The 26789-nt window shown below is 44.3% G+C and overlaps 1 protein-coding gene across 1 annotated transcript in view; it reads right to left on the bottom strand.

The window, feature by feature from the left end:
* Nucleotides 1-12932: 12932 nt before the first annotated feature.
* The window catches only part of LOC139423951 (BAI1-associated protein 3-like), a 36018-nt gene continuing 22161 nt past the window's right edge, over nt 12933-26789 (bottom strand). Inside the window, exons 14-34 of the mRNA XM_071175610.1 lie at nt 26627-26730; nt 26259-26376; nt 25877-26001; nt 24960-25050; nt 24818-24874; nt 24569-24666; nt 24388-24439; nt 24047-24198; nt 23719-23842; nt 23212-23352; nt 22906-23001; nt 22223-22438; nt 16676-16744; nt 16446-16525; nt 16166-16274; nt 15486-15560; nt 15304-15387; nt 14818-14938; nt 14573-14696; nt 14206-14411; nt 12933-13836 (exon numbers count right to left, since the gene is read on the bottom strand). Coding sequence (XP_071031711.1) covers nt 13733-13836; nt 14206-14411; nt 14573-14696; nt 14818-14938; nt 15304-15387; nt 15486-15560; nt 16166-16274; nt 16446-16525; nt 16676-16744; nt 22223-22438; nt 22906-23001; nt 23212-23352; nt 23719-23842; nt 24047-24198; nt 24388-24439; nt 24569-24666; nt 24818-24874; nt 24960-25050; nt 25877-26001; nt 26259-26376; nt 26627-26730 — 2346 coding nt within the window. The 3' untranslated portion in view covers nt 12933-13732. The remainder of the gene's footprint in view (nt 13837-14205; nt 14412-14572; nt 14697-14817; nt 14939-15303; nt 15388-15485; nt 15561-16165; nt 16275-16445; nt 16526-16675; nt 16745-22222; nt 22439-22905; nt 23002-23211; nt 23353-23718; nt 23843-24046; nt 24199-24387; nt 24440-24568; nt 24667-24817; nt 24875-24959; nt 25051-25876; nt 26002-26258; nt 26377-26626; nt 26731-26789) is intronic.

Raw genomic sequence — 26789 nt, 5'->3', positions numbered from 1 at the left:
TAATGAGACACCTCATCCCTCCACAGTTTCCCTCTTCCTCTTTGATTCCCTCATGCCCTCCCTCCCTCCCTCCATCCCTCCCTCCCTCCCTCTTTTTCTCTGAGCTGTTGTGGTTGTGCCCGGGCGTCCTGTGTGGAGCCATAGGGGTGACTCTGCAGTTTTGTGGCCCCATGCCAAGTGGTTGGGAGCAACGGGCCCATTTTAAGCGGCTCAGTGGAGGCGAGGCGTTGGGCTCTGCCCCTGTCCAGCCCTGTCCCAGTTGCATTCCTCCGGGCGAGCTGTCCAATATCACATCTGCTCTCTCTGCCAGGGACCCCTGAAACCACAAAGGACCCGCTGTGTTTGCCTCTCCTCACCCTGGCCCCTCCAGGCCACCATCTCCACTGGAGAGGAGAGGCTGGAGCTCTGAAGTATGTAACTATCCCGACGCCACGGGCCAAACCGTCTCCCTTCTGCAGACCACAACCAAAGAGTCTTTCAACAGGTGTCTGGGCCCACGTTGTGTGTGACGGGCCAAAGAGGACGCTATTTGTGGGAAACTCATTAGGCCCTGTCAGTTCAAAGCACAGTGTTTCTGACACATTGGTCACATTTTCAATCACTAATAAGAATATTTCTTGGCTGGGTGGATTTTTCCCTCAGTGGCATTACATTATTCATTGCTCCAGTAACTTCTTGTTTAGAAGATACATGTTAAGTGAGGAGGGGGTTCTTTCTACTGTAAGTTTCAGTTTTTTGATACAGCTGCACTGTATCAAAGACACACACACACACAGCAGACTGGAAGTTCCCAGTGAGTCGGGCTTTGCTATCACGATACAGGTCTGAACACGAACAGAGTAAAGTGCGCCCTGGCATTAATGACAGCCCTCTGCCTATAAATCCCAGATGTAAATATATCTTCTATGATATCATGACTAAGCCTGCAGAGGAACAGGCTTCCCAGGAAGCCCAGACAGCTTGGGACGCTGCAGGTGTGTGTGTGCTTTAATCTGTGTGTGTGTGTGTGTGTGTGTGTGTGTGTGTGTGTGTGTGTGTGTGTGTGTGTGTGTGTGTGTGTGTGTGTGTGTGTGTGTGGGTGTGTGTGTGTGTGTGTGTGTGTGCGCGAGAGAGAGAGAGAGAGAGAGAGAGAGAGAGAGACTCCAGAGCAGGGATCTATAGTGTTACATTTCTGTGGGGGAATTAGGGTTGTCTGATATGAGATAGGAATTTGAGATCACAGTGTTGTTAAACGTACCTGCCAGAGACAGAGACCCAGCCAGGGCCAGGACCCAGTGGAGGAGCAGCAGCAGTCATCCCGAAGCTAACAACTCTGCCAACATTCTTAGGGATCAACATCAGTCCTATTCTTCCCACTCACTCTAAACCCACTCTCTCTCTCTCTCTCTCTCTCTCTCTCTCTCTCTCTCTCTCTCTCACCCCCCACTGCCTAAACTTACACAATACATTACACAGGCGGTTGGCGGCACCTTCATTTGGGAGGATGGGTCCATAGAAATGGCTTGAATGGAAAAAATGGAATGTTATTAAACACATCAAACAAATCGTTTCAGTGTGTTTGATATAATTCCATTCACTTCATTCCTTCAGTTATTATGAGCCATCCTCCCCTCACCAGCGTCCTGTGATACAGTCCCTGATGAAGTCAACTCAATATATTCAAAAACGAGAGAATGTTTAACTTACTGTATATAGATCTTTGACTCACTTGGCTTCCAATATGTTTCCTTATTTACATAACGATATGTACTCTAGTAGCCTAGCTACCCAGTGGGCAAAGCTGGTTTTAAAACTTGGCAACAAGTTTTCCAAGTGGGGGAATCATAGCCTACATATAGAACATTCAAATCAATCCCTCCACTGTGATTTGTTTTTTCCTGTGTTTCAACTGCTTAATTTGTGCAGCTATCAGAGGAAGCTCCTCATAGGAAAAAGGGGAGAACCTCTGTGAATTTCATAAAAATAAAAATAGTGAAACATTATAAAAGTTGTCATTTTCAGATAAAACTATACAAAATATAGTCACGTCACTAAATAATTGATTAAAACACAATGTTTTGCAATGAAGGTCAACAGTAGTCTCAATAGCACTCTGTAGGGCAGTACCACAGCCGGAGGACAGCTAGTTTCCATCCTCCTCTGGGTACATTGACTTCTATACAAAACCTAGGAGGCTCACTGTTCTCACCTCCTTCAATAGACTTACACAAAAACTATGACAACTTCCAGAGGACGTCCTCCAACCTATTAGAAATCCTGCAGCATGAACTGAGATGTTGTTCACCCAATCAAAGGATCAGAGAATTAATCTAGTACTGAAAGCATAAGCTACAGCTAGCTAGCACTGCAGTGCATAACATGTGGTGAGTAGTTGACTAAAAGAGAGGGAAAGACAATAGTTGGACAGTTTTCAATAAATTAATTTCTTCAAAAATGAAGGAGAAGCAAGAGAGAGGGAAAGAGAGCTAACTATATTTATTTGTATTTTTTGTTCACTTTCACTTAGCTTGTGAATGCAGCTAGCTAGTTTAGCCTACTCAAACACCCAGCTCAAATAGAGAGGGATGCTATGTTAGCTAGCTGGCTATGTAATATTTTGTTTTTATTATTTTATTGCCACCGGGGCCTGCTGGTGTAACTGCTAAACTGCTTTCTGACTGTATGCTGTGCTTCATGATTGTAGCGGGTTTACTAATGTGTTAGTTCTAGTAGCTAGAGCGATGTAGGTAGGCTGTGTGTAGTGATTAGTCATTATGATGGGAAGGTTTTGCTAGGAAAAGTTTTTCCGCCTGGTCACAGACAGCTGATGTGTTGTGCACTGAAGTCCACAAGCAAAGGGGAAAGGTGGAGAGTGCGTAGATGCAAGAAGGAATTCTACAATGAGCAAAACGATCATGCTGTTTGGATGTGGCTGCTATGAAAGTGAACTGTGTTTGGGTCTGGGGTGTATTCATTCTGCGGATTTGTTTCTTAAACTGAAGCAAATGGAACGAAACTGGGATAAACATACCTGAATTTGTCCAACAGAAACTCTCGTTTGTAACTGTTGGACTCATTTTCATTTTTTTATTGTTTTTATTTCACCTTTATTTAACCAGGTAGGCAAGTTGAGAAGAAGTTCTAATTTACAACTACGACCTGGCCAAGATAAAGCAAAGCAGTTCGACACATATAACAACACAGAGTTACACATGGAGTAAAACAAACATACAGTCAATAATACAGTAGAAAAATAAGTCTATATACAATGTGAGCAAATGAGGTGAGATAAGGGAGGAAAAGGCAATATATAGGCCATGGTGTGCGAAGTAAATACAATATAGCAATTAAACACTGGAATGGTAGATATGACAGTAGATGAGTGTGCAAAGTAGAGATACTGGGGTGCAAAGGAGCAAAATAAATAAATAAATACAATAGGGGAAGAGGTAGTTGTTTGGGCTATTTATAGATGGGCTATATGCAGGTGCAGTGATCTGTGAGCTGCTCTGACAGCTGGTGCTTAAAGATAGTGAGGGAGATAAGTGGTTCCAGTTTCAGAGATTTTTGTAGTTCGTTCCAGTCACAGGCAGCAGAGAACTGGAAAGAGAGGCGGCCAAAGGAGGAATTAGCTTTGGGGGTGACAAGTGAGATATACCTGCTGGAACGTGTGCTATGGGAGGGTGCAGCTATGTTGAACAGCGAGCAGAGATAAGGCTGGACTTCACCTAGCAGGGTCTTGTAGATGACCTGGAGCCAGTGGGTTTGGCGACGAATATGAAGCGAGGGCCAGCCAACGAGAGCGTACAGGTCGCAGTGGTGGGTAGTATATGGGGTTTTGGTGACAAAACGGATGGCACTGTGATAGACTGCATCCAATTTGTGGAGTAGGGTGTTGGAGGCCATTTTGTAAATGACATCGCCAAAGTCGAGGATCGGTAAGATGGTCAGTTTTACAAGGGTATGTTTGGCAGCATGAGTGAAGGATGCTTTGTTGCGAAATAGGAAGCCAATTCTAGATTTAATGTTGGATTTTTGTAAATGACATCGCCAAAGTCGAGGATCGGTAAGATGGTCAGTTTTACAAGGGTATGTTTGGCAGCATGAGTGAAGGATGCTTTGTTGCGAAATAGGAAGCCAATTCTAGATTTAATGTTGGATATGTTTTATGTGGGTTTGGGAGGAGAGTTTACAGTCTAACCAGACACCTAGGTATTTGTAGTTGTCCACATATTCTAAGTCAGAACCGTCCAGAGTAGTGATGCTGGACGGGCGGGCAGATGCAGGCAGCGATCGGTTGAAGAGCATGCATTTAGTTTTACTTGTATTTAAGAGCAATTGGAGGCCACGGAAGGAGAGTTGTATGGCATTGAAGCTCGCCTGGAGGTTTGTTAACACAGTGTCCAAAGAAGGGCCTGAAGTATACAGAATGGTGTCGTCTGCGTAGAGGTGGATCAGAGACTCACCAGCAGCAAGAGCGACATCATTGATATATACAGAGAAGAGAGTCGACCCAAGAATTGAACCCTGTGGCACCCCGATAGAGACTGCCAGAGGCCCGGACAACAGACCCTCAGATTTGACACCCTGAACTCTGTCGGAGAAGTAGTTGTTGAACCAGGCGAGGCAATCATTTGAGAAACCAAGGCTGTTGAGTCTGCCGATGAGGATGTGGTGATTGACAGAGTTGAAAGCCTTGGCCAGGTCAATGAATACGGCTGCACAGTATTGTTTCTTATCGATGGAAGTTAAGATATCGTTTAGAACCTTGAGCGTGGCTGAGGTGCACCCACGACCAGCTCTGAAACCAGATTGCATAGCGGAGAAGGTATGGTGGGATTCGAAATGGTCGGTGATCTGTTTGCTAACTTGGCTTTCGAAGACCTTAGAAAGGCAGGGTAGGATAGATATAGGTCTGTAGCAGTTTGAGTCAAGAGTGTCCCCCCCTTTGAAGAGGGGGATGACCGCAGCTGCTTTCCAATCATTGGGAATCTCAGACGACACGAAAGAGAGGTTGAACAGGCTAGTAATAGGAGTTGCAACAATTTCAGCAGATCATTTTAGAAAGAGAGAGTCCAGATTGTCTAGCCCGGCTGATTTGTGGGGGTCCAGATTTTGCAGCTCTTTCAGAACATCAGCTGACTGGATTTTGGAGAAGTGGGGAAGGCTGGGGCGGGTTGCTGTGGGGGGTGCAGTGCTGTTGACTGGGGTAGGGGTGGCCAGGTGGAAAGCATGGCCAGCCGTAGAAAAATGCTTTTTGAAATTCTCAATTATAGTGGATTTATCTGTGGTGACAGAGTTTCCTATCATTAGTGCAGTGGGCAGCTGGGAGGAGGTGTTCTTATTCTCCATGGACTTTACAATGTCCCAGAACTTTTTTGAGTTTGTGTTGCAGGAAGCAAATTTCTGCTTGAACAAGCTAGCCTTTGATTTTCTAACTGTTTCTGTATATTGGTTTCTAACTTCCCTAAAAAGTTGCATTTCACAGGGGCTGTTCGATGCTAATGCAGAATGCCACAGGATGTTTTTGTGTTGGTCAAGGGCAGTCAGGTCTGGAGAGAACCAAGGGCTGTATCTGTTCCTGGTTCTACATTTCTTGAATGGGGCATGCTTGTTTAAGATGGCGAGGAAGGCATTTAAAAAAAAATATCCAGGCATCCTCTACTGACAGGATGAGGTCGATATCCTTCCAGGATACCCGGGCCAGGTCGATTAGAAAGGCATGCTCGCTGAAGTGTTTCAGGGAGTGTTTGATAGTGATGAGTGAAGGTCGTTTGACCACTGACCCATTACGGATGCAGGCAATGAGGCAGTGATCGCTGAGATCTTGGTTGAAAACAGCAGAGGTGTATTTAGAGGGCAAGTTGGTTAGGATGATATCTATGAGGGTTCCCATGTTTACGGCTTTGGGGTAGTACCTGGTAGGTTCATTGAAAATTTGTGTGAGATTGAGGGCATCAAGCTTAGATTGTAGGATGGTCGAGGTGTTAAGCATGTCACAGTTTAGGTCACCTTGCAGCATGAGCTCTGAAGATAGATGGGTGGCAATCAGTTCACATTTGGTATCCAGAGCACAGCTGGGGGCAGAGGGTGGTCTATAGCAGGCAGCAACGGTGAGAAACTTGTTTTTAGAGAGGTGGATTTTTAAAAGAAGAGGTTGAAATTGTTTGGGTACAGACTTGGATAGTAGGACAGAACTCTACAGGCTATCTCTTCAGTAGATTGCAACACCGCCCCCTTTGGCCGTTTTGTCTTTCAGAGTTATTGGTGGTCTTCCTAAGCCAGGATTCAGACACGGCTAAGACATCCGGGTTGGCAGAGTGCTAAAGCAGTGACTTAAACAAACTTAGGGAGGAGGCTTCTAATGTTATCATGCATGTAATGATTACACCCTAGATCAGTTTGATGCAGGCAAGAGTGTGAAAGGTGGTATTGAATGTGTCACTGTCTGTCACCTCGATTACTTAAATGTTTCTATGTTGTAAACTTTCATTCATAGTCTGAGGTCCTGAGCGCTCTGGAGCAGGATCTGTCTGTACTTTGCTCTGTTCATCTTTCCCTCAATCCGGACTAGTCTCCCAGTCCCTGCCACTGAAAAACATCCCCTCAGCATGATGCTGCACCACCATGCTTCACCATAGGGATGGTGCGAGGTTTCCTCCAGACATGACGCTTGGCATTCAGGCCAAAGAGTTCAATCTTGGTTTCATCAGACCAGACCAAACTCCAAGCAGGCTGTCATGTGCCTTTTACTGAGGAGTGACTTCTGTCTGGCCATACAGTGCCTTGCGAAAGTATTCGGCCCCCTTGAACTTTGCGACCTTTTGCCACATTTCAGGCTTCAAACATAACTGTATTTTTTTGTGAAGAATCAACAACAAGTGGGACACAATCATGAAGTGGAACGACATTTATTGGATATTTCAAACTTTTTTAACAAATCAAAAACTGAAAAGTTGGGCGTGCAAAATTATTCAGCCCCTTTACTTTCAGTGCAGCAAACTCTCTCCAGAAGTTCAGTGAGGATCTCTGAATGATCCAATGTTGACCTAAATGACTAATGATGATAAATACAATCCATCTATGTGTAATCAAGTCTCCGTATAAATGCACCTGCACTGTGATAGTCTCAGAGGTCCGTTAAAAGCGCAGAGAGCATCATGAAGAACAAGGAACACACCAGGCAGGTCCGAGATACTGTTGTGAAGAAGTTTAAAGCCGCATTTGGATACAAAAAGATTTCCCAAGCTTTAAACATCCCAAGGAGCACTGTGCAAGCGATAATATTTAAATGGAAGGAGTATCAGACCACTGCAAATCTACCAAGACTTGGCCGTCCCTCTAAACTTTCAGCTCATACAAGGAGAAGACTGATCAGAGATGCAGCCAAGAGGCCCATGATCACTCTGGATGAACTGCAGAGATCTAAAGCTGAGGTGGGAGACTCTGTCCATAGGACAACAATCGTCGTATATTGCACAAATCTGGCCTTTATGGAAGAGTGGCAAGAAGAAAGCCATTTCTTAAAGATATCCATAAAAGTGTTGTTTAAAGTTTGCCACAAGCCACCTGGGAGACACACCAAACACGTGGAAGAAGGTGCTCTGGTCAGATGAAACCAAAATTGAACTTTTTGGCAACAATGCAAAACGTTATGTTTGGCGTAAAAGCAACACAGCTCATCACCCTGAACACACCATCCCCACTGTCAAACATGGTGGTGGCAGCATCATGGTTTGGGCCTGCTTTTCTTCAGCAGGGACAGGGAAGATGGTTAAAATTGATGGGAAGATGGATGGAGCCAAATACAGGACCATTCTGGAAGAAAACCTGATGGAGTCTGCAAAAGACCTGAGACTGGGACGGAGATTTGTCTTCCAACAAGACAATGATTCAAAACATAAAGCAAAATCTACAATGGAATGGTTCAAAAATAAACATATTCAGGTGTTAGAATGGCCAAGTCAAAGTCCAGACCTGAATCCAATCGAGAATCTGTGGAAAGAACTGAAAACTGCTGTTCACAAATGCTCTCCATCCAACCTCACTGAGCTCGAGCTGTTTTGAAAGGGGGAATGGGAAAAAAATTCAGTCTCTCGATGTGCAAAACTGATGGAGACATACCCCAAGCGACTTACAGCTGTAATCGCAGCAAAAGGTGGCGCTACAAAGTATTAACTTAAGGGGGCTGAATAATTTTGCACGCCCAATTTTTCAGTTTTTGATTTGTTAAAAAAGTTTGAAATATCCAATGTCGTTCCACTTCATGATTGTGTCCCACTTGTTGTTGATTCTTCACAAAAAAATACAGTTTTATATCTTTATGTTTGAAGCCTGAAATGTGGCAAAAGGTTGCAAAGTTCAAGGGGGCCGAATACTTTCGCAAGGCACTGTAAAGACCTGATTGGTGGAGTACTGCAGAGATGGTTGTCCTTTTAGAAGCCTCTCACATCTCCACATAGGAACTCTGGAGCTCTGTCAGAGTGACCATCGGGTTCTTGGTCACCTCCCTGACCAAGGCCTTTCTCCCGCCATTGCTCAGTTTGGTGGTTCTAAACTTCTTCCATTTAAGAATGATGGAGGCCACTGTGTTCTTTGGGGACCTTCAATGCTGCAGAAATGTTTTGGTACCCTTCTCCAGATCCTGTCATGAGCTCTATGGATAATTATTTCAACTTCATGTCTTATTTTTATGCTCTGACATGCACTGTCAACTGTGGGACCTTATATAGAGAGGTGTGTGCCTTTCCAAATCATGTCCAATCAATTGCATTCACCACAGGTGGACTCCAATCAAGTTGTGGAAACATCTCAAGGATGATCAATGGAAACAGGACATTTCTAAAAACCTGTTTTCCCTTTGTCATTATGGGGAATTATGTGTAGATTGATGATGGGAAAAAATAATTTTATCAATTTTAGAACACGGCTGTAACGTAACAAAATGTTGAACAAGTCAAGGGGTCTGAATACTTTCCCAAGGCACTGTATTTGTATGACATGTTACACAATGATAGCAATGATAGGATAGCACAATGTACAGTAAAATGTGTGCTACTGTATCCACATCTCTCCTTCTTCTCTGGTTCCATCTGTTCTGTATTACTGTGGCCTCAGGAGGAGTCCTCTCCATGGAGCTGTCTGTCCCTGACACACGTAGAGAGGGAGCCATGACCCACAGCAGGCCCACTGTGGTCCTTCTCTCTCCCATCATACGTGTGCTCTGTGGAGGGTCAGAGCCCTGTGAAGGGCTGGGCCAGCAGAAACAAGGTTACGACACAGTCCTCCTGGTTTGCCCTCAAAGACCTCAACCTCCACTGAGTTTGAGCCCCTGAAGAGGCCCATATAGACCATGCCAGGAAGGGCACAATAGAAGTGGATAGAATCCAACAAGTAGGGTAAATACAATCCCTACCCAGATGGGAAGTGGGTTTGTCACCAGCATGAGACACTGCCTGAGGAGAGAGACAGCTCATCCCCCTCAGGAGGCTGAAAATATTTGGCATGGGACCTCAGATCCTCAAAATGTTATACAGCGGCACCATTGAGAGCATCTTGACTTCACCCCTTGGCATGGCAATTGCTTGGCATCTGACCACAAAGTGCTATAGAGGGTAGTGCACATGGCCAAGTACATCACTGGGGCCGAGCCCCCTGCCATCCAGGACCTCTATATAAGGCGGTGTCAGAGGATGGCCCTGAAAATCGTCAAAGACTTCCGTCACCCAAGTCATAGACTGTTCTCTCTGCTACCGCAAGGAAAGCTGAACCGATGCACCAAGTCTGGAACCAACAGGACTCTGAACAGCTTCTACCCCCAAACCATAAGACTGTCAAATAGTTAGTTAAATAGTTAACCAAATACTGTAGCTACTCGGACTATCTGCATTTACTAACATTTTTTGACTCATAACATACACTGCTGCTACTGTTTACTATCTGACACTTTGTTACTAGTGTACATATCTACCTAAATGACCTCATACCCCTGCACATCGACTCCGCACTGGTACCCCTTGTATATAGTCAACTCATTGTGTATCTATTATTAATTTATTATTATGTGTTTTACTTTATTTGATTTCTCTCTGCATTGTTAGGAAGGGCCCATAAGGAAGCATTTCACTGTTAGTCCACACCTGTTGTTTAGGAAGCATTTCACTGTTAGTCCACACCTGTTGTTTAGGAAGCATTTCACTGTTAGTCCACACCTGTTGTTTAGGAAGCATTTCACTGTTAGTCCACACCTGTTGTTTAGGAAGCATTTCACTGTTAGTCCACACCTGTTGTTTAGGAAGCATTTCACTGTTAGTCCACACCTGTTGTTTAGGAAGCATTTCACTGTTAGTCCACACCTGTTGTTTAGGAAGCATTTCACTGTTAGTCCACATCTGTGGTTTAGGAAGCATTTCACTGTTAGTCCACACCTGTTGTTTAGGAAGCATGTGATGAATACAATTTGATTTGATAGCACCAAAACATACTTGGTAAATCAACATGATTTACTGTATCAACATTTGACTGCTAAATGTTTTAGACTTGTTCCTCCCCCACTCTAGTTCCACCTCCAGCTGTAGTTCGTCTCTCTGCAAGGCCTTGAGTCAGAGGCCGTGGGACGATGAGGCTGTGTTACCATGGTGCCTGATGACCTCGGAGCTCCCAGCAGGATGGTTCAGCGATCCTGTCGCTCAGCACAGATGTAGAGTGACACAAGGATGACCAGAGACATGCTGTTATTGTGACTTAGTAATGAGTTCAACCAATAGAGATCCAGCGTGGATCACCAAGTATGGTGCCATGTGCCACCTAACGTCAAAATATTGAACTGATTAAAAAGTGGTTTGTGAAACTATGGGGACACCTAGTGGTTAAAGCTCTTACTGTCTGGGTATTAATGCAAACGCTGTTTTGAGCATCCTCTCACCCAACCCAATAATCATTATCTCCACTGAAAAATAGATTACACTAATTTACTTTTTAGCGATATGGCTACCACATGTGCAGCATTCCTTGAATGTCAATAGCCTTAAGCTCATTATGGCGGCAGGGTAGCCTAGTGGTTAGAGCTTTGGACTAGTAACCAAAAGGTTGCAAGTTCATATCCCCGAGCTGACAAAGTACAAATCTGTTGTTCTGCTGTCTAGGCTGTCATTGAAAATAAGGATTTGTTCTTAACTGACTTCCCTGGTTAAATAAACAATTGTGTGAAAGTTACATTGATGTTCTTATTTATTTAACTAGGCAAGTCAGTTAGGAACAAATTCTTATTTACAATGACGGCCTAGGAACAGTGGGTTAACTGCCTTGTTCAGGGGCAAAATGGCAGATTTTACCTTGTCAGCTCGGAGATTTCATATAGCAACCTTTCGGTTACTGGCCCAACGCTCTAACCACTAGGCTACCTGCCGTGTATAATCTACAGAAATATATTTGGTCATACTATATATCTAATTCCCTCCTTTTGCTTCTCTGTGTTGCTGCATCAACAAACAACAAAATACAAGCATGCCTGTTGGTTTTGAGCTGTAGTGTAGATTCCTGTTGCAGTACAGTGAACCAATCAGAGGGTGGGAGAGTGAGGCTGTGGAATGGAATGGTAAGGAAGCTGAAGCTGTCAGATGGCATGATAGCTACATTAAACAGGTTCTGACCACAGGGCATGACGTCTGGGTTACAGAACCATGAAATGTCTGCTCCCCATCACACCTGAGACACCACAGCACTGGCCACACTCAATCCAATACCCGTATTGGGCTTGGTGATTTTTTTTCTGCGGATTGGGGTGTTGTTTGATTGTTTGAAATAAACACTCCCTCTCTCTGTAAAACATCCCAACATATCCATCAAAACACTACCGACCATATCTAGCAATCTATCTATCTATCTTAGCCCATATTATTAGAGAAGTCCATCAGTCACAAACACGTCGGTCTGTGTGTAGGCGGATGGGGATGTAACCGGGTCATTGTGGTTCAGACTTCTATGATTTGATAGATTGGACATAATCAACATAACCTTGCTTCCCTTATTACTGGACTCTGAGTGTTTCTCTTTAGGGTCACTGTGGTCGTGCAGCAGCTTGTTTTCCATCCAAGGTGGCTCTCTTGAGGTGAGTGAAGGTCTGAAAGGTCAAGAGGGGAACCGGAAGAGGACTATGATAGAGGGAACACTGTGGAGGAAGAGGGAGAGTGGAAGGATAATGGAGGTGGAGGTGGTGGGAGCAGACAGGCCTGCATCTGAGAATGACATTCAGAGGGAAGTGAGAGAGAGAGAGAGAGAGAGAGAGAGAGAGAGAGAGGAGAGAGAGAGAGAGAGAGAGAATGAGTGCCTGTAAACAGACATCATCTGTTTCCTTTTGTAAGCCTTGAAACTAAGTGACAAGAGCCAAGCGAGAGAGCGAGAGAGCGAGAGCTAGAGAGGGGGAGGGCAGAGATAGACAGAGTGAGAAAAGCAAAACAAAGAGACAGAGAAGGGAGAGAACATGCAGACACAAGACCGGCAGAGACGGAATCTTTCGGTCTGGAAGAAATCAAAATGAATCCTGGCATTTAGAACTAAACACAAAGGACCATTTTTTCTAGATGTCTAGTGCTACTATATGTTTGTGAGTCCATTTAGTTTCCATTTAGAAAAAGACTCATGCAACATGAAGAGGAACATGTTGATGTCATATGGGCAAGTCCACTACAAAGAAGGAAACGTATTTTTCTAAGGAGGACAACATGTAATAAGAGCTAGTGAATCATATTCAAATACAATCTTTATCAATAGACATTTTCATTTGAATGGTACAATGAACAGCAGCACAATCCATTACAATCCAAGGACAAGTAGTTCACATTTACAATATAACAAATAGAGGACTTAACACTCTTTTCTTCGGGGATATGGTTCATAATCTGAAGAGATATAAACATCCAATCATCAATGAGCACAGATGGCGTCACATAGGCTGTGTTTACACAGGCAGCCAAATTATGATCTCTTTTCCCTAACTTATTGTTCTTTCGACTAATCAGATCAGCTCTGAAAAAGAGTTGGCGTGAAAAGATCTGAAACATTTCAGAATTGGGCTGCCTGTGTAAACGCAGCCATACGTGACACTACTCCTTCTGATGACTTACAAAACCTGGCTACAGATGGCTTTTCCTTGCAGTGTTACATCCTTGTGCTACTTCGCCACATACTCAGAAACGGTAGTTGAGTATATTTGTTTTTAACGATTGATCCACCCACATGATTCGACTGAATACATATCAGTTGCAAATTAGTTTTTGATTCAGTTAAACGTTAGCGATGTAATACAACAAAGATAATATAACAGAGATAATATGACAAAGATAACATTCAATGAGCTCTTTAGAAACCAAAATATTCACTGTAGGATAAGCTGTTCCTCAGATTTCTCAGATAGGACCCTTGGATATTTCTGACTCTTTAACTCCACAATGTTGGGAAAGGGCTCGTAAGTAAGCACTTCACGGTAAAGTCTACACCTGTTGTATTCGGCGCATGTGACAAATAGCATTTGATTTGAGGCATAAAAATACAGCAGAGAGACAGGACATTCGTATTTCAATTTAAAAAGTCATGCCTCACTGTGTTTTGTTCGGCATGACATTTTCAGTGCACGTACAAGAGGATTTTAAAACTGTAAACATTGTAAACATACGGGTAGTACGACAAGTACAAGAGCACATGTGGCAAAGACGTAGTCAGAATACACCAATACACCAGACCAGTGCTGACAGCTTCACTCCTCTTCCATGGATTTCTCAATCTCCTTTAGCTTCCTCACAAACTCCTGAGCCTCTCCGTCTCCCGTCCGTGCGTCCAAAATCCTCATGATTGGCTTCTCTGGATGGAGAGATCAAACAGAGACATAAGTGCATCCATCCAACGCCCGCCACAATTACCTTTAGATTGAACGGGTCGCTAGGTTGGATTACAGAAGTAATAGGAAACCTTTCCCAGACTCCCTGGGGACCCGTTCCCTCTCAGTGAGGAGTAGAGGGGTGGTGTTATGTACTGAAGTCTATCCGGTGGACTGTCCTTCCAGGGTTGGGGTCAATTCCTTTCAATTCAGTAAATTCAGGAAGTAAACTGAAATTACAATTCAAATGTTCCTAAATTATTTTCAATGAGGAAAACGTGGAATTAGAATACGGGTTTACTTAATTAATTGACTGAATTGAAATTCAAATTGACCCTAACCCTGCTCCCTACCGCTGGGTTTGTTTCGGGCCAGGTGCAGAATGGTCGGCTGGATGGTCTTTCCGGCCGCTGAGGCGTTGGGTCTCCCTGGCCAACAGAAGTCACTGAGCGGGGCCAAGGCCTCCCCGGCAAAATCGTTGGTGGACAGCCAATCATAGTCCATCACAGTAAAAGTCAGACAGGCAAACCTGTGCCTGTACTGCTCTGGGCTGACATGGCTGTGGGACAGCAGATAGAGGAAAATGAGTCAAACTGAAGTCTACATCTCCATGTTTTGCTTTTCAATCTAGCTGCTGTCAAGAGGGAATTATCATATCATCCACCAATCCCAACATTTCCTTCTCTGTTAGTGCATACAGAAGGCAGATTAGACACTCACAAATAGAAGAGCTCATCAAATACTGGGTGCAGGGTCTTGAGCTTCACTTGGGTGCGCTGGCTCTTGGCCATGGGGAAGAGGTGGTGGGGACAGAGCTCTATGATGATAAAGGGGTCACTCAGCCCTGTGTGGCACCAGAGAGAGAGAGAGAGAGGAACAGGAATGAATGAGGGGCTCATACAGAAGATTGGATTGGCATTCTTTCTGCATAAGGAGCTGCATGCCAATGGAACTCTGATATTTACCATTGGCGTCCAAGGCAATGAGATCGGCGGCATGCAGGATCTCCACCGTGAGCCTCTGCTCAGAAGCATCATAGTAACACTTCACACTGACGCGGCCAAAGCGGGTGTGCTTCAGTGTTCTCTGAAAGGCAGATCCATATTATAACTCATACATAAACAGATGATTGATTGATTGGATTGTTATACATCCATTCAGTATGATGAATCCTGGACATCAAATCAAATGTTATTTGTCACATACACATGGTTACCAGATGTTAATGCGAGTGTAGCAAAATGCTTGTAGTAAGTGGACATGCCAGTAAAGTTGTTCTGGCGTTCTAAAATAAACCGCTGTTACAGAAAACAGCTAGCGACCACATTAGCATTAAAGAGATAAAGAAAAAGAAAATGTGTTGTGATCTTTCAGCTCCTAATCAACACTCCCCCACTACACTAGCCTGGGGGTTAGAGTCACATGTGGCAGCCCAGCAGGCTGCAGACTACCTGCTGAGAGATCTTCTCCAGGAAGTACTGCTCGATCAGCTCAAAGGACGAACACTTGTTCAGCCTCAGCTCCTCGTCAAGAGCCTATAGGAACAGCAGTGGGGAGGGGGCTCGTCAGGAACCAGCTGAACAACCCCTACTAAAAAAAGGCTAGATGGTACATAAACCCTTGGTGCTCTCACCTTGTAGTCGACATGGTTCTTCAGATCTTCTATGGCAAGTCCCTTTCCATCAGCACAGAAGAACTGCACCAGGGCCTGAAAGGAGCATTGTGGCGGGGAAGGTTTCAGTTTTCAGGTTACATGTTCTGATACTCCGCTCTGTTCGACTGGCATGACTAGCTAATTTGCTGCGGTAACTATAAGTAACGCCTTTGGTTGGAGCATATGTCAGAGGATATTAGCAGACCGGTATGTATCCTCGCTGACAGCGTGAATCCCCCAGTAGAAGGAGATCACCATGGAACACACCACATGTTCTACCCACGCAGCTTTGCATTTTCACGACTTTTCATCCAAATCTGTCGTGTGTCCCTTGCCAGCTCTATGCTCCATTAGAATACAGGAACTGTCACATTGCCATTCTGGTGGGGACTCTCCTCAGCAGGGACTGAGCAGCCGGGAGACCTGATGAATATCAGTGGTATGGAAATTATACCACACAAGTAATTAGCAAGGATACAGTAGCAGATGATGGTGAAAAGGAGGAGAAAGATGAGGAAGAAGGGGAAATAGGCCCCTACTGTGATTCTCCCTGTCTCTGTGGTTAACTGAGAGAGAGAGAGATAGAGAGAGAGAGAGAGAGAGAGAGAGAGAGAGAGAGAGAGAGAGAGAGAGAGAGAGAGAGAAAGGAGACCACTGACCTCCACAGTGTACTGGAAGCGGTTGTAGAACTCCACCTGGACTCCCATGTTCTCCGCCACCGTGTCTAGGATCATTCTGAGGAGCAGCTCCCACATGCCGAGGAGAACTCTATGCAGAAGACAGGAGAACACAGTTAGACAGCAACCCCGCTGTATGTCAAGTGATCATAATGGCTAGATAATGACCAGTACTACAGCATAATGTGTCAGAGGGGTATCATTATTGCGTGCATGTCTAAGATGCTCATCTAGATAAAGACGTGACACAGCAGGTACTTACCTAGCCAGATTCTCCTTCACCAGAGACTCGCTGAGGATGACTAAAGTGTCACGTAAGTACTTCATGAGGGGGGACACGGCCTGAAACAGAACAATGTCACAGAACAGTGTCCCATCTTAGGGGGAAGCTTATTGAGGAAATATCTTCCAACCCAGAAAGGACAAAGAAAGAAAGCAGAGAGGTTGCTGCTCCATGACAGAAGCGGAGCACAATTTACTGTTCAGTCTTACATCATCGTTGTTGATGGAGTCAGGGGACAGGCTGATGTGTTGGAGGTACCTCTTCAGCTCTGAAAGCATCTAGAAACACACAATATCACAATGCACTGGTTTACCTCTCTGTTCAAGGCATTGTGACAACGGTTACCAGGCAAGACCCCATTTTAGTATACCATATCATACAGTATTATGTAACCAAACCTGGGTTCACATAGTATTTGTTTTCTTTGAAATACTTTAGCTGTGCTGGATTAAGGTTGCCTGACGCAATGGAACCAATGGAATAGTCCCAAATGTGAAACCCCCGACCGTCTTGCACTCCAAACAAGCTCCATCAAACGCCCCAAAAAACATCATTTATGTAACCCGTTCTCATGGAAACTGATATTGACATGCCACCGGGCCAGATTGATTACCAGGACGTGTACTGCGAGCATGAGCTGACCAACTGGCGAGTGTCTTCACTGACCCTTTCCAGTTGGTCAGCTAACACTGTCATAGTCCATGTGGGGTCAAACGACATAAGGAGGGCTAACTCGGAACATTTGAAAATTGATTTTAAAGAACTGATTTTAGCATTAAAAGACTCCAAAAAACGGCCAATAATTTCAGGTCCAGTACCATCGTTGGTCAGTGGGTGTGAAAGATTCAGCAGACTGCTGGCATTACACATCTGGCTAAAAGACTACTGCAGCTCTGCTCAAGTCACTTTTATTGATAACTTTGACACCTTCTGGAAACAGAAGATACTCTACAGGAATGACGGAGTCCATCCAAATAATCTTGGCTCCTGTACTCTGTCTACACATTTCAAGGCTGCGATGAAACAATGACTGGTAAATGATCCAGGACCAGCTCAGTTAATCCCTAGCATGGTAGGTATAATGCTGCATCATAATGCTGCATCAAATGTACATGATCTTAGGGGCATTGGAAAACACAATGTAAGTAATTCAATTTATGTACCCCTAATTGCACCGAACAGCCTAATTGCACCTACAGCTATTGTATGCAGTAATCATGAGCCTATAAACCAGAGTTACACTGTTAGCACTGAGGCGGTGTGCAATAGTAGCAAGACCACTTTATGCAGCTCACCCTGCACTATCAGCTCCAATGTAAATAACATGAGTAAGTCTATCTCTGATAAGCTTCCCAGTAAAGCATTAAAAACAATCAAGTAAGCCAGAAAAGTGCTAAAAATAGCCCATATTAACATATGTATCCTAAGAAACAAGGTCCATGAAGTCAATAACTTGCTTGTAACGGATGACATTCATATTCTGACTATCTCTGAAACTCACTTAGATAATACGTTTGATGATACAGTGGTAGCAATACATGGTTATAACATCTACCGAAAAGACAGAAACGCCAACGGAGGAGGTGTTGCTGTTTATATTCAGAACCACATTCCTGTAAAGCTTAGAGAGGATCTAATGTTACTAATATGGCTACAGGTTAATCTGCCTCACCTAAAGCCCATTCTTGTGGGAAGCTGCTATAGACCACCAAGTGCTAACAGTCAGTATCTGGATAATATGTATGAAATGCTTGATAATGTATGTGATATCATCAGAGAATAATATTTTCTGGGTTATTTAATTTAATGTATTACATTTATTGACTGGCTTTCATCAAGCTGCTCACTCAGGAAAAAACTTCCAACTGTAACCAGTGCCTGCAACCTGTATCAGGTTGTCAGTCAACCTACCAGGGTAGTTACAAACAGCACAGGAATTAAATCATCAAAATGTATTGCTTTAAAGCAATATCCAAATCCATAGGATATAGTGATCACAATATGGTAGCCATATCTAGGAAAATCAAAGTTCCAAAGGTTGGGCCTAATAGAGTATAAGAGGTCATACAATAAGTTTTGTCGTCATTCATATGTTGATGATGTAAAGAATATTTGCTAGTCTGCGGTGTGTAATGAGGAGCAACCAGACGCTGCACTTGACACATTTATGAAACTACTTATTCCAGTTACTAATAAGCATGCTCCCATTAAGAAAATGACTGTAAAAACTGTTAAATCCCCTTGGATTGATGAGGAATTGAAAAGGTGTATGGTTGAGGGGGTTGAGGCAAAAGGTATGGCAATTAAGTCTGGTAGCCCAACTGACTGGCAAATGTACTTCAAATATATCAGACCAAATTATGAAAGACAAGAATTGTACTTTTGAATTCCGTAAAGTCAGTGTGGAAGAGGTGAAAATATTATTGTTGTCATTCAACAATGACAAGCCACCAGGGTCTGACAATCTAGATGGAAAATTACTGAGGATAATAGCAGACGATATTGCCACATCTTCAATTTAAGCCTACTAGAAAGTGTGTGCCCTCAGGCATGGAGGGAAGCTAAAGTCATTCCACTACCCAAGAATAGCAAAGCCCCCTTTACTGGCTCAAATAGTCAACTAATCAGCCTGTTAGCATCCCTTAGTAAACTTCCTGAAAAAATAGAGTTTGACCAGATACAATGCTATTTTACAGTAAACAAATTGACAACAGAATTTCAGAATGCTAATAGGGAAGGACACTCAACAAGCACAGCACTTACACAAATGACTGATGATTGTCTGAGAGAAATCGATGATAAAATGATTGTGGGGGCTGTCTTGTTAGACTTCAGTGCAGCTTTTTACATGACCGATCATAGTCTACTGCTGGAAAAACACATGTGTTATGGCTTTACACCCCCTGCTATAATGTGGATAAAGAGTTACTTGTCTAACAGAACACAGAGGGTGTTCTTTAATGGAAGTCTATCAAATATAATCCAGTTAGAATCAGGTATTCCCCAGGGTAGCTGTTTAGTCACCTTTTTTCAATTTTTATTCATGACATGCCACTGACTTTGAGTAAAGCCAGAGTTTCTATATCTGCGGATGACTCAACACTATACATGTCAGCTACTACAGCGACTGAAATGACTGCAACACTCAACAAAGAGCTGCAGTTAGTTTCAGAGTGGGTGGCAAGGAATACGTTTGTCACATCCTGACCTTAGTTCCTTTTTTATGTCTCTGTTTTAGTTTGGTCAGGGCGTGATTTGGGGTGGGCATTCTATGTTTTGTATTCTAGGTTTTGTATTTCTGTGTTTGGCCTGGCATGGTTCCCAATCAGAGGCAGCTGTCAATCGTTGTCTCTGATTGAGAACCATACTTAGGCAGCCTGTTTTCCCACTATGATTTGTGGGTAGTTGTTTTCTGTGTTTCACCATACAGAACTGTTTCGATTTTCGTTGTTTCACAATTGTTATTTTGTGTTCAGTTGTAATCAATTTAACATGGACACATACCACGCTGCATATTGGGCTGATCCTTCCTATTCCTGTTCCTCAGATGAAGAAAATCATTACAAAGTTAGCCCTAAATATTTATAAAACTAAAATAATTGTATTAACACTAATACCCTAAACCTCAACTAAATCTTGTAATAACTAATGTGGAAATTAAGCAAGTTAAAATGACTAAACTGCTTAGAGTAACACTAAATTGTAAACTGTCATGGTCAAAACATATTGATGCAGAAGTAGCTAAGATGGGGAAAAGTCTGTCTAAAATAAAGCGATGCTCTGCCTTCTTAACAACACTATCAACAAGGCAGGTCCTACAGGCCCTAGTTTTGTCGCACCTTGACTACTGTTCAGTCGTGTGGTCAGGTGCCACAAAAAGGACTTAGGAAAATTGCAATTAGCTCAGAACTGGGCAGCACGGCTGGCCCTTGGATGTACACAGAGAGCTAATATTAATAATATGCATGTCAATCTCTCCTGGCTGAAAGTGGAGAGATTGACTTCATCACTACTTTTATTTATGAGAGGTATTGACATGTTGAATGCACTGAGCTGTCTGTCGAAACTACTGGCACACAGTTCGGACACTCATCCATACCCCACAAGATATGCAGCAAGAGGTCTCTTCACAGTCCCCAAGTCCAGAACAGACTTTGGGAGGCACAAAGTACTACAAAGACCATGACTACATGGAACTCTATTCCACATCAAGTAACTGACGCAAGCAGTAAAATTAGATTTAAAAAAACAGATTAAAAAAACACCTTATGAAACAGCGGGGGCTGTGAAGCAACACAAACATTGGCACAGACACATGCATACACATGCATACACATGCACACACACACACACACACACACACACACACACACACACACACACATACACACATTTAGTAATGTAGATATGTGGTAGTGGTGGAGTAGGGGCCTGAGGACACACAGTGTGTTGTGAAATCTCTGAATGTATTGTAATGTTTTAAAATTGTATAAACTGCCTTAATTTTGCTGCACCCCAGGAAGAGTAGCTGCTGCTTTGGCAGCAGCTAATGGGGATGCATAATAAATACAAATACAAAAATACTGACATTTTCAGCCTCTCCCTGTCTGAGTCCGTAATACCAACATGTTTTAAGCAGACAACCATAGTCCCTGTGCCCAAGAACACTAAGGTAACCTGCCTAAATGACACGTCTGTAGCCATGAAGTGCTTTGAAAGGCTGGCCATGGCTCACATCAACACCATTATCCCAGAAACCCTAGACCCACTCCAATTTGCCCTAACAGATCCACAGATGATGCAATCTCTATTGCACTCTACACTGCCCTTTCCCACCTGGAAAAAAGGAACACCTATGTGAGAATGCTATTCATTGACTACAGCTCCACGTTCAACACCATAGTACCATCAAAGCTCATCAATAAGCTCAGGACCCTGGGACTAAACACCTCCCTCTGCAACTGGATCCTGGACTTCCTGACGGGCCGCCCCCGGGTGGTAAGATTAGGTAACAACACATCCACCACGCTGATCCTCAACACAGGGGCCCCTCAGGCGTGCGTGCTCAGTCCCCTCCTGTACTGCCTGTTCACTCATGACTGCTTGGCCAGACACGACTCCAACACCATCATTAAGTTTGCCGATCACACAACAGTGGTAGGCCTGATCACCGACAACGACGAGACAGCCTATAGGGAGGAGGTCAGAGACCTGACTGTGTGGTGCCAGGACAACAAACTCTACCTCAATGTGATCAAAACAAAGGAGATGATTGTGGACTATAGGAAAAAGAGGACTGAGCATGTCCCCATTCTCATCGACGGGGCTGTAGTGGAGCAGGTTGAGAGCTTCAAGTTCCTTGGTGTCCACATCACCAACAAACTAACATGGTCCAAGCACACCAAGACAGTCGCTACCCAGACTATTTAACTATTTAACTTTACCTACAGGTACATATTACCTCAATTACCACGACTAAACGGTGCCCCTGCACATTGACTCTGTACCGGTACTCCCCTGTATATAGTCTCGCTATTGTTATTTTACTGCTGCTCTTTAATTACTTGTTCCTTTTATTTCTTATTCTTATTCAATAATGTTTATTTTTATTTATTTTTTAAACAGCATTGTTGGTTTGGGGCTCGTAAGTAAGCATTTCACTGTAAGGTTGTATTCGGCGCATGTGACTAATTTGATTTGATGACTGGTTACTAAGTATGACTGACAGAGAGGACAGTTTAGTGAGATGGAGGAACCTTGTCTGTGAGGTGGGTGATGAGGCGCTTGGCCTCCCTCTGTAGGTCAGCATCCACGTTGTAGAGCTGTCCGTTCAGGGCCTTGTTGACCTGCTCCTTCCCCTCTGCCCCACAGGACTCCTCCATGGCCTGCTCCACGCCCTGCCAGTCCAGATCCCGAGGCAGGTGGCCCAGGAACACACGCACATGCTCTGTGTTGTTCAGGGCGATGCACAGCTAGCCCACACCAAGATCCAGGAAGTACATTAGTAGAGGGAAGAAGAGAAAGCCAGAGGAAAGGTTGAGAATGGTTGAAGGAAACAAAGGACGAAAAAGGCAGGTAGGGGATTGGGGGACGGAGTGAATAATTGACAATGAAAAGAGGCAGGACGGTAAGTAGACCAGTGGAGGCTGCTGAGGGCTCATAATAATGTCTGGAATGGATTCTAATGGACGGAATGGAGTGAATGGAATGGTATCAAACCAACGAAAACCATGTTTATGATACCATTCCATTTACTCTATTCCAGCCATTATTAAGATCCGTTCTCCTCTAAGCAGCTTCCACTGAAGTAGACCAAACATATTACGCTGCGGACAACCCGCTGAGGTCTTTGTGTTGCCAGGGAAAGAACGCTCGCTGACATTTACTTCCCACGTCATCCTGAAGCCCCCCTTCCTTCCTGCCTTCCCACAGGCGTTACCTGCACTGTCAGGCTCTTGATGTCTCGACCCTGCTGGCTCCTCTCAATCTTGCGCTTTATCATCTCTGAGTAACACACGGCCTCGCTGCAGAAATTCTGCAACACAGACAACATCTCACTCACCATCATCATCATCGAGAGTGAAACCCTCAATTTTCATTATTTTCTTTCTGCTCTGGTTGTTTGTGATTGTAGAGCTTCTTACACTGTCTCTGAATGTGTAGCGTGTGTGAAAGCATGCACTTGTGCGTGTGTGTGTGTGTGCGTGTGTGCGTGTGTGTGTGTGTGTGTGGCGATGGCACTCACGTCTGTCAGGCGGGTGACAAAGATGAAGGCCCCTGCAGAGTCTGGCCAGGACATCTGTTTCCAGAACTCCCGCACCTGGCTGAAACACGCTGTCACATCCACCGCCGAGGAGCTGTGTCTGGCCTGCTGTACTGGCTCCAGCTGCTCAGTACACACACACACACACACACACACACACACACACACACACACACACACACACACACACACACACACACACACACACACACACACACACACACACACACACACACACACACACACACACACACTCTATGAACAACAACTTATAGAAAGTGCACATGTACTGTACTAGAAATACACTGACACACAGGTACAGTACACAGAAACTAACTCATATTCCGAGTACATTAGATAGAAACATCATGGTGGGTTACAGATCATCAATGGGTTCTGCTGTAGAAGTGTAATGGATATCCTGATTGCCGTATGTTCCATGGTTTCTCTTTTCGTGGAAAAGAGACTTCCATAAAACACCTTTCTCACCTGGTCCATGTCTACTGCTCTGCGGATCCTGTCACAAGCCTTGTCATGGACTATCTGCAGCCACTTGTGGATAGACGTCTTAAACCAGTTGTGATAGCCAGTCAAGGCCATCATCTTAGCGTCCCTGAGAGAGAAATACTCATTAACCACCTGACATTTAGCGAATCTACTGTATGTTCAAGCACATGGAGAAGTTCAATGCAAGATCAAATCACCAAGCAATAACAACATCTGATCAATCTTTCTGTTTTCTAAAAGTTCAATGCAACCAAGCTGAACATCCACCATCCACCAGTCTGACTGGGAGGCAGGGTGTTCACAAACTCACCTGAGAGGGAGGAACTCTCTGAAGCGTTTGAGTATTTTCAGAGACATGTAGAGCTCTAACAGAGTCTCTCCCATGGTCTGAGTTAACCTGGAGCTCTCCTGCTCCAGAGTGCCACACACCTTCTCCATGGCAACGCTCACGTCGTCCGCGACCTGGGGGAGCACAGGGGTCAGTCACCCCATCTCAGAGGTCAACGGTCAACGGTGAGGATACATGCATGCTGAACATACAGGAACACTATATGCATCAGTATACTGTATATCATCGTGTATGGATAAATATCATGTGTGGATAAAGATGTTGGCAGGTTCTATCCCTTTTGGTGTTAAAAGAATTCTCACCAGTTTCTCCAGCTGTCTATACGCGATGCTGAAGAAATCCACTTTCACAGCACTGGGGGGGTTAAAAAGACAAAACAAAGAACAGGATTCACTTGCTATTTGACATAATCTACTTAAAAGTCAAGTTCGCCCTGGCACCGTCCTTGATTAACACAATAAACTGCAGGGACTGTTTGTGTACCTGTAAAAGAGCTTGTTGTAGACGTTCTGTCCCCTCTGTACATCTGCACACACTGCATCCACCACCTGGACCAGTCTCCCCAGCTGCTCCTCTAGAGCCTATAGAATCGACACACTATAGCTCACACACAACCCCGACAGGCCCATCCATGTGTTACCCAATAAATGACTGGGAGTTTATATATGGAATGTGCGACTCTCTTTATTTGTATGACTTTGTGTGTTATCAATTGTTATGGTGTCAACTTACCCCGTCCTCTGGTTTGAATTGTGAAATTGTGCTCTCGTACCACTCCACTGTACCTTTCTGTTGAAATCAAAGATTGCAGTCATTCGAATTAGTCAGGCAACAGTGGTAACACTAACAGGTCTTCCTTATATTTATGTTGTACCTTGACAACAGTGGCAATTTCCAAATGCAGTTCATTTCGAAGGGGGCATGCAGTCTTGAAGGCCGGCATGGTCTGCATGTGTCCTACACCCCTGAGTCACAAACACAAAGGGAGAGAAATATGGGCCTGTTATTGTAGCTCAACAACTCATTACTGAGTAAAATACAAAAAGGCACAATGCAAGGTGATTTGTAGGTAATCAAAACGATTGATGGACAGAAACGTTCCAAATGATTGCTGGAACAGACAATCCTGACTGGCCTAGCCTGTCATTTCTGTCAGCCTTCTTACATCAAGGTGACTGACAGCAAGAAGGATTAGTATGTGTTTGAGTACATCTTTTTTTGTGTGTCGTCTGTGTCCACAATACACAGAGATCTCTGTAGGAGTGTCAATCACTGGGCAGACTTTGAAATCTCATTGGAAAAGGCCCTGCAGGATCTCCATTCATCTGGTCTGTGCGACACAGAAGTACAGTGCCCCGTTGGGCTGCTCACAGAGAAAGAGCATAGCAACATGAGCCTCAACATGAGCCTGCTTTTATTGGCACAGTCATCACCATTCAAGTAGAAAACCCTCCCAATAGGCTTATGACTTAGTCACCCTGCCCTCCTATTGGCTTGACTGTTCTAGGTACTCTGTCTGTGGTTTTATTCTAGTGACTTGGTTGAGTGTTTGGTCTGGTATGACAGCGCTGGCGAGTGTTTGATGCCGTGATGTGTTGAAAGAGAGAAAGGGTGGTGGAGTCACAGGTGGCTGGTGGCACCTTAATTGGGGAGCACGTGCTCATAGTAATGGCTGGAACGGAATGGTATCAAACACATGAAACACGTTTTCCATATGGTTTAATGTGATTCCATTCCAGCCATTACTATGAGACTTCCTCCCCTCACCAGCCTCCTGTGGTATGAGTTTACCTCAGCATGAGCTCGCAGCGTGTGACGGCGGCTGGACTGGTGCAGGGGAACACCTGGCGCATGCTCTTCATCAGACACAGACAGTGGTCCATGTACAGCCTGAAGCTGTCCGACAGCTGCCGCTCCTGAACACAGGAAGTACATCATCATCACATCACTCAACCTTACAATGATCGATCTAGCCAATAACAGCACATTCAGACAGGGCTTCAGTCTAGCTTCCAGAAAAAGTACTGCACCGAAACAACCAGGTTTTTATTGAATAACAGACCCCTAGGTCATAGGATGATGGATGTTGAGTGGTGAGTTAATGAGGTGTCCTAATGCCAGACGAAAGGTGATTGCGAGCCAGAGGGGAGCTGTGAGGAGACAGTAGGCCTACCAGGTCTCCCTGCACAGCTTGGGGATCCCACTCTGCATCGATGGTCCTCAGGAGCCTCAGCAGCAGAGTGTAGCACATCCTCTGGGACCGGTGGTGGCTGCTATAGCACTGCCAGCGACTGAAGACCAGAGCAATACATACACTACATACATCTACTGTACATAACATGACTTTCACCTCTCACCTGAGGTGAATGGTTTCAGACCTAAAATGACTAGGAAGGAAAAGGTACAACTCATAATTAGAAATGTGGTACTTTATTGGCACAGGCTCCACCAGCTTGGTATAACTTAGATTTTCTCATTTGGACCACCGCAATACCTTTGGCATATGATCTACATTGTAGTGTTACTATTGTAGCTACTTACATGATGGCCTGTTGCAGGGGCGAGAGGTCAGTTTGCACAGCATGATGGGACAGCACAGTCCATGCTGGAGGACTCACCTGCCCATTCCAGTTATAAGGCTCTTTCTGGAGAGAAAAAACAGATGATTTACATGGATAGCATAAGGAAACCACCCATAGCCATT

The sequence above is a fragment of the Oncorhynchus clarkii genome, chromosome 13 (genome assembly GCF_045791955.1).
Source record: "Oncorhynchus clarkii lewisi isolate Uvic-CL-2024 chromosome 13, UVic_Ocla_1.0, whole genome shotgun sequence".
In the NCBI taxonomy this organism is placed as follows: Eukaryota; Metazoa; Chordata; class Actinopteri; order Salmoniformes; family Salmonidae; genus Oncorhynchus; species Oncorhynchus clarkii.
This window is presented reverse-complemented; position numbering and strand designations above follow the sequence as displayed.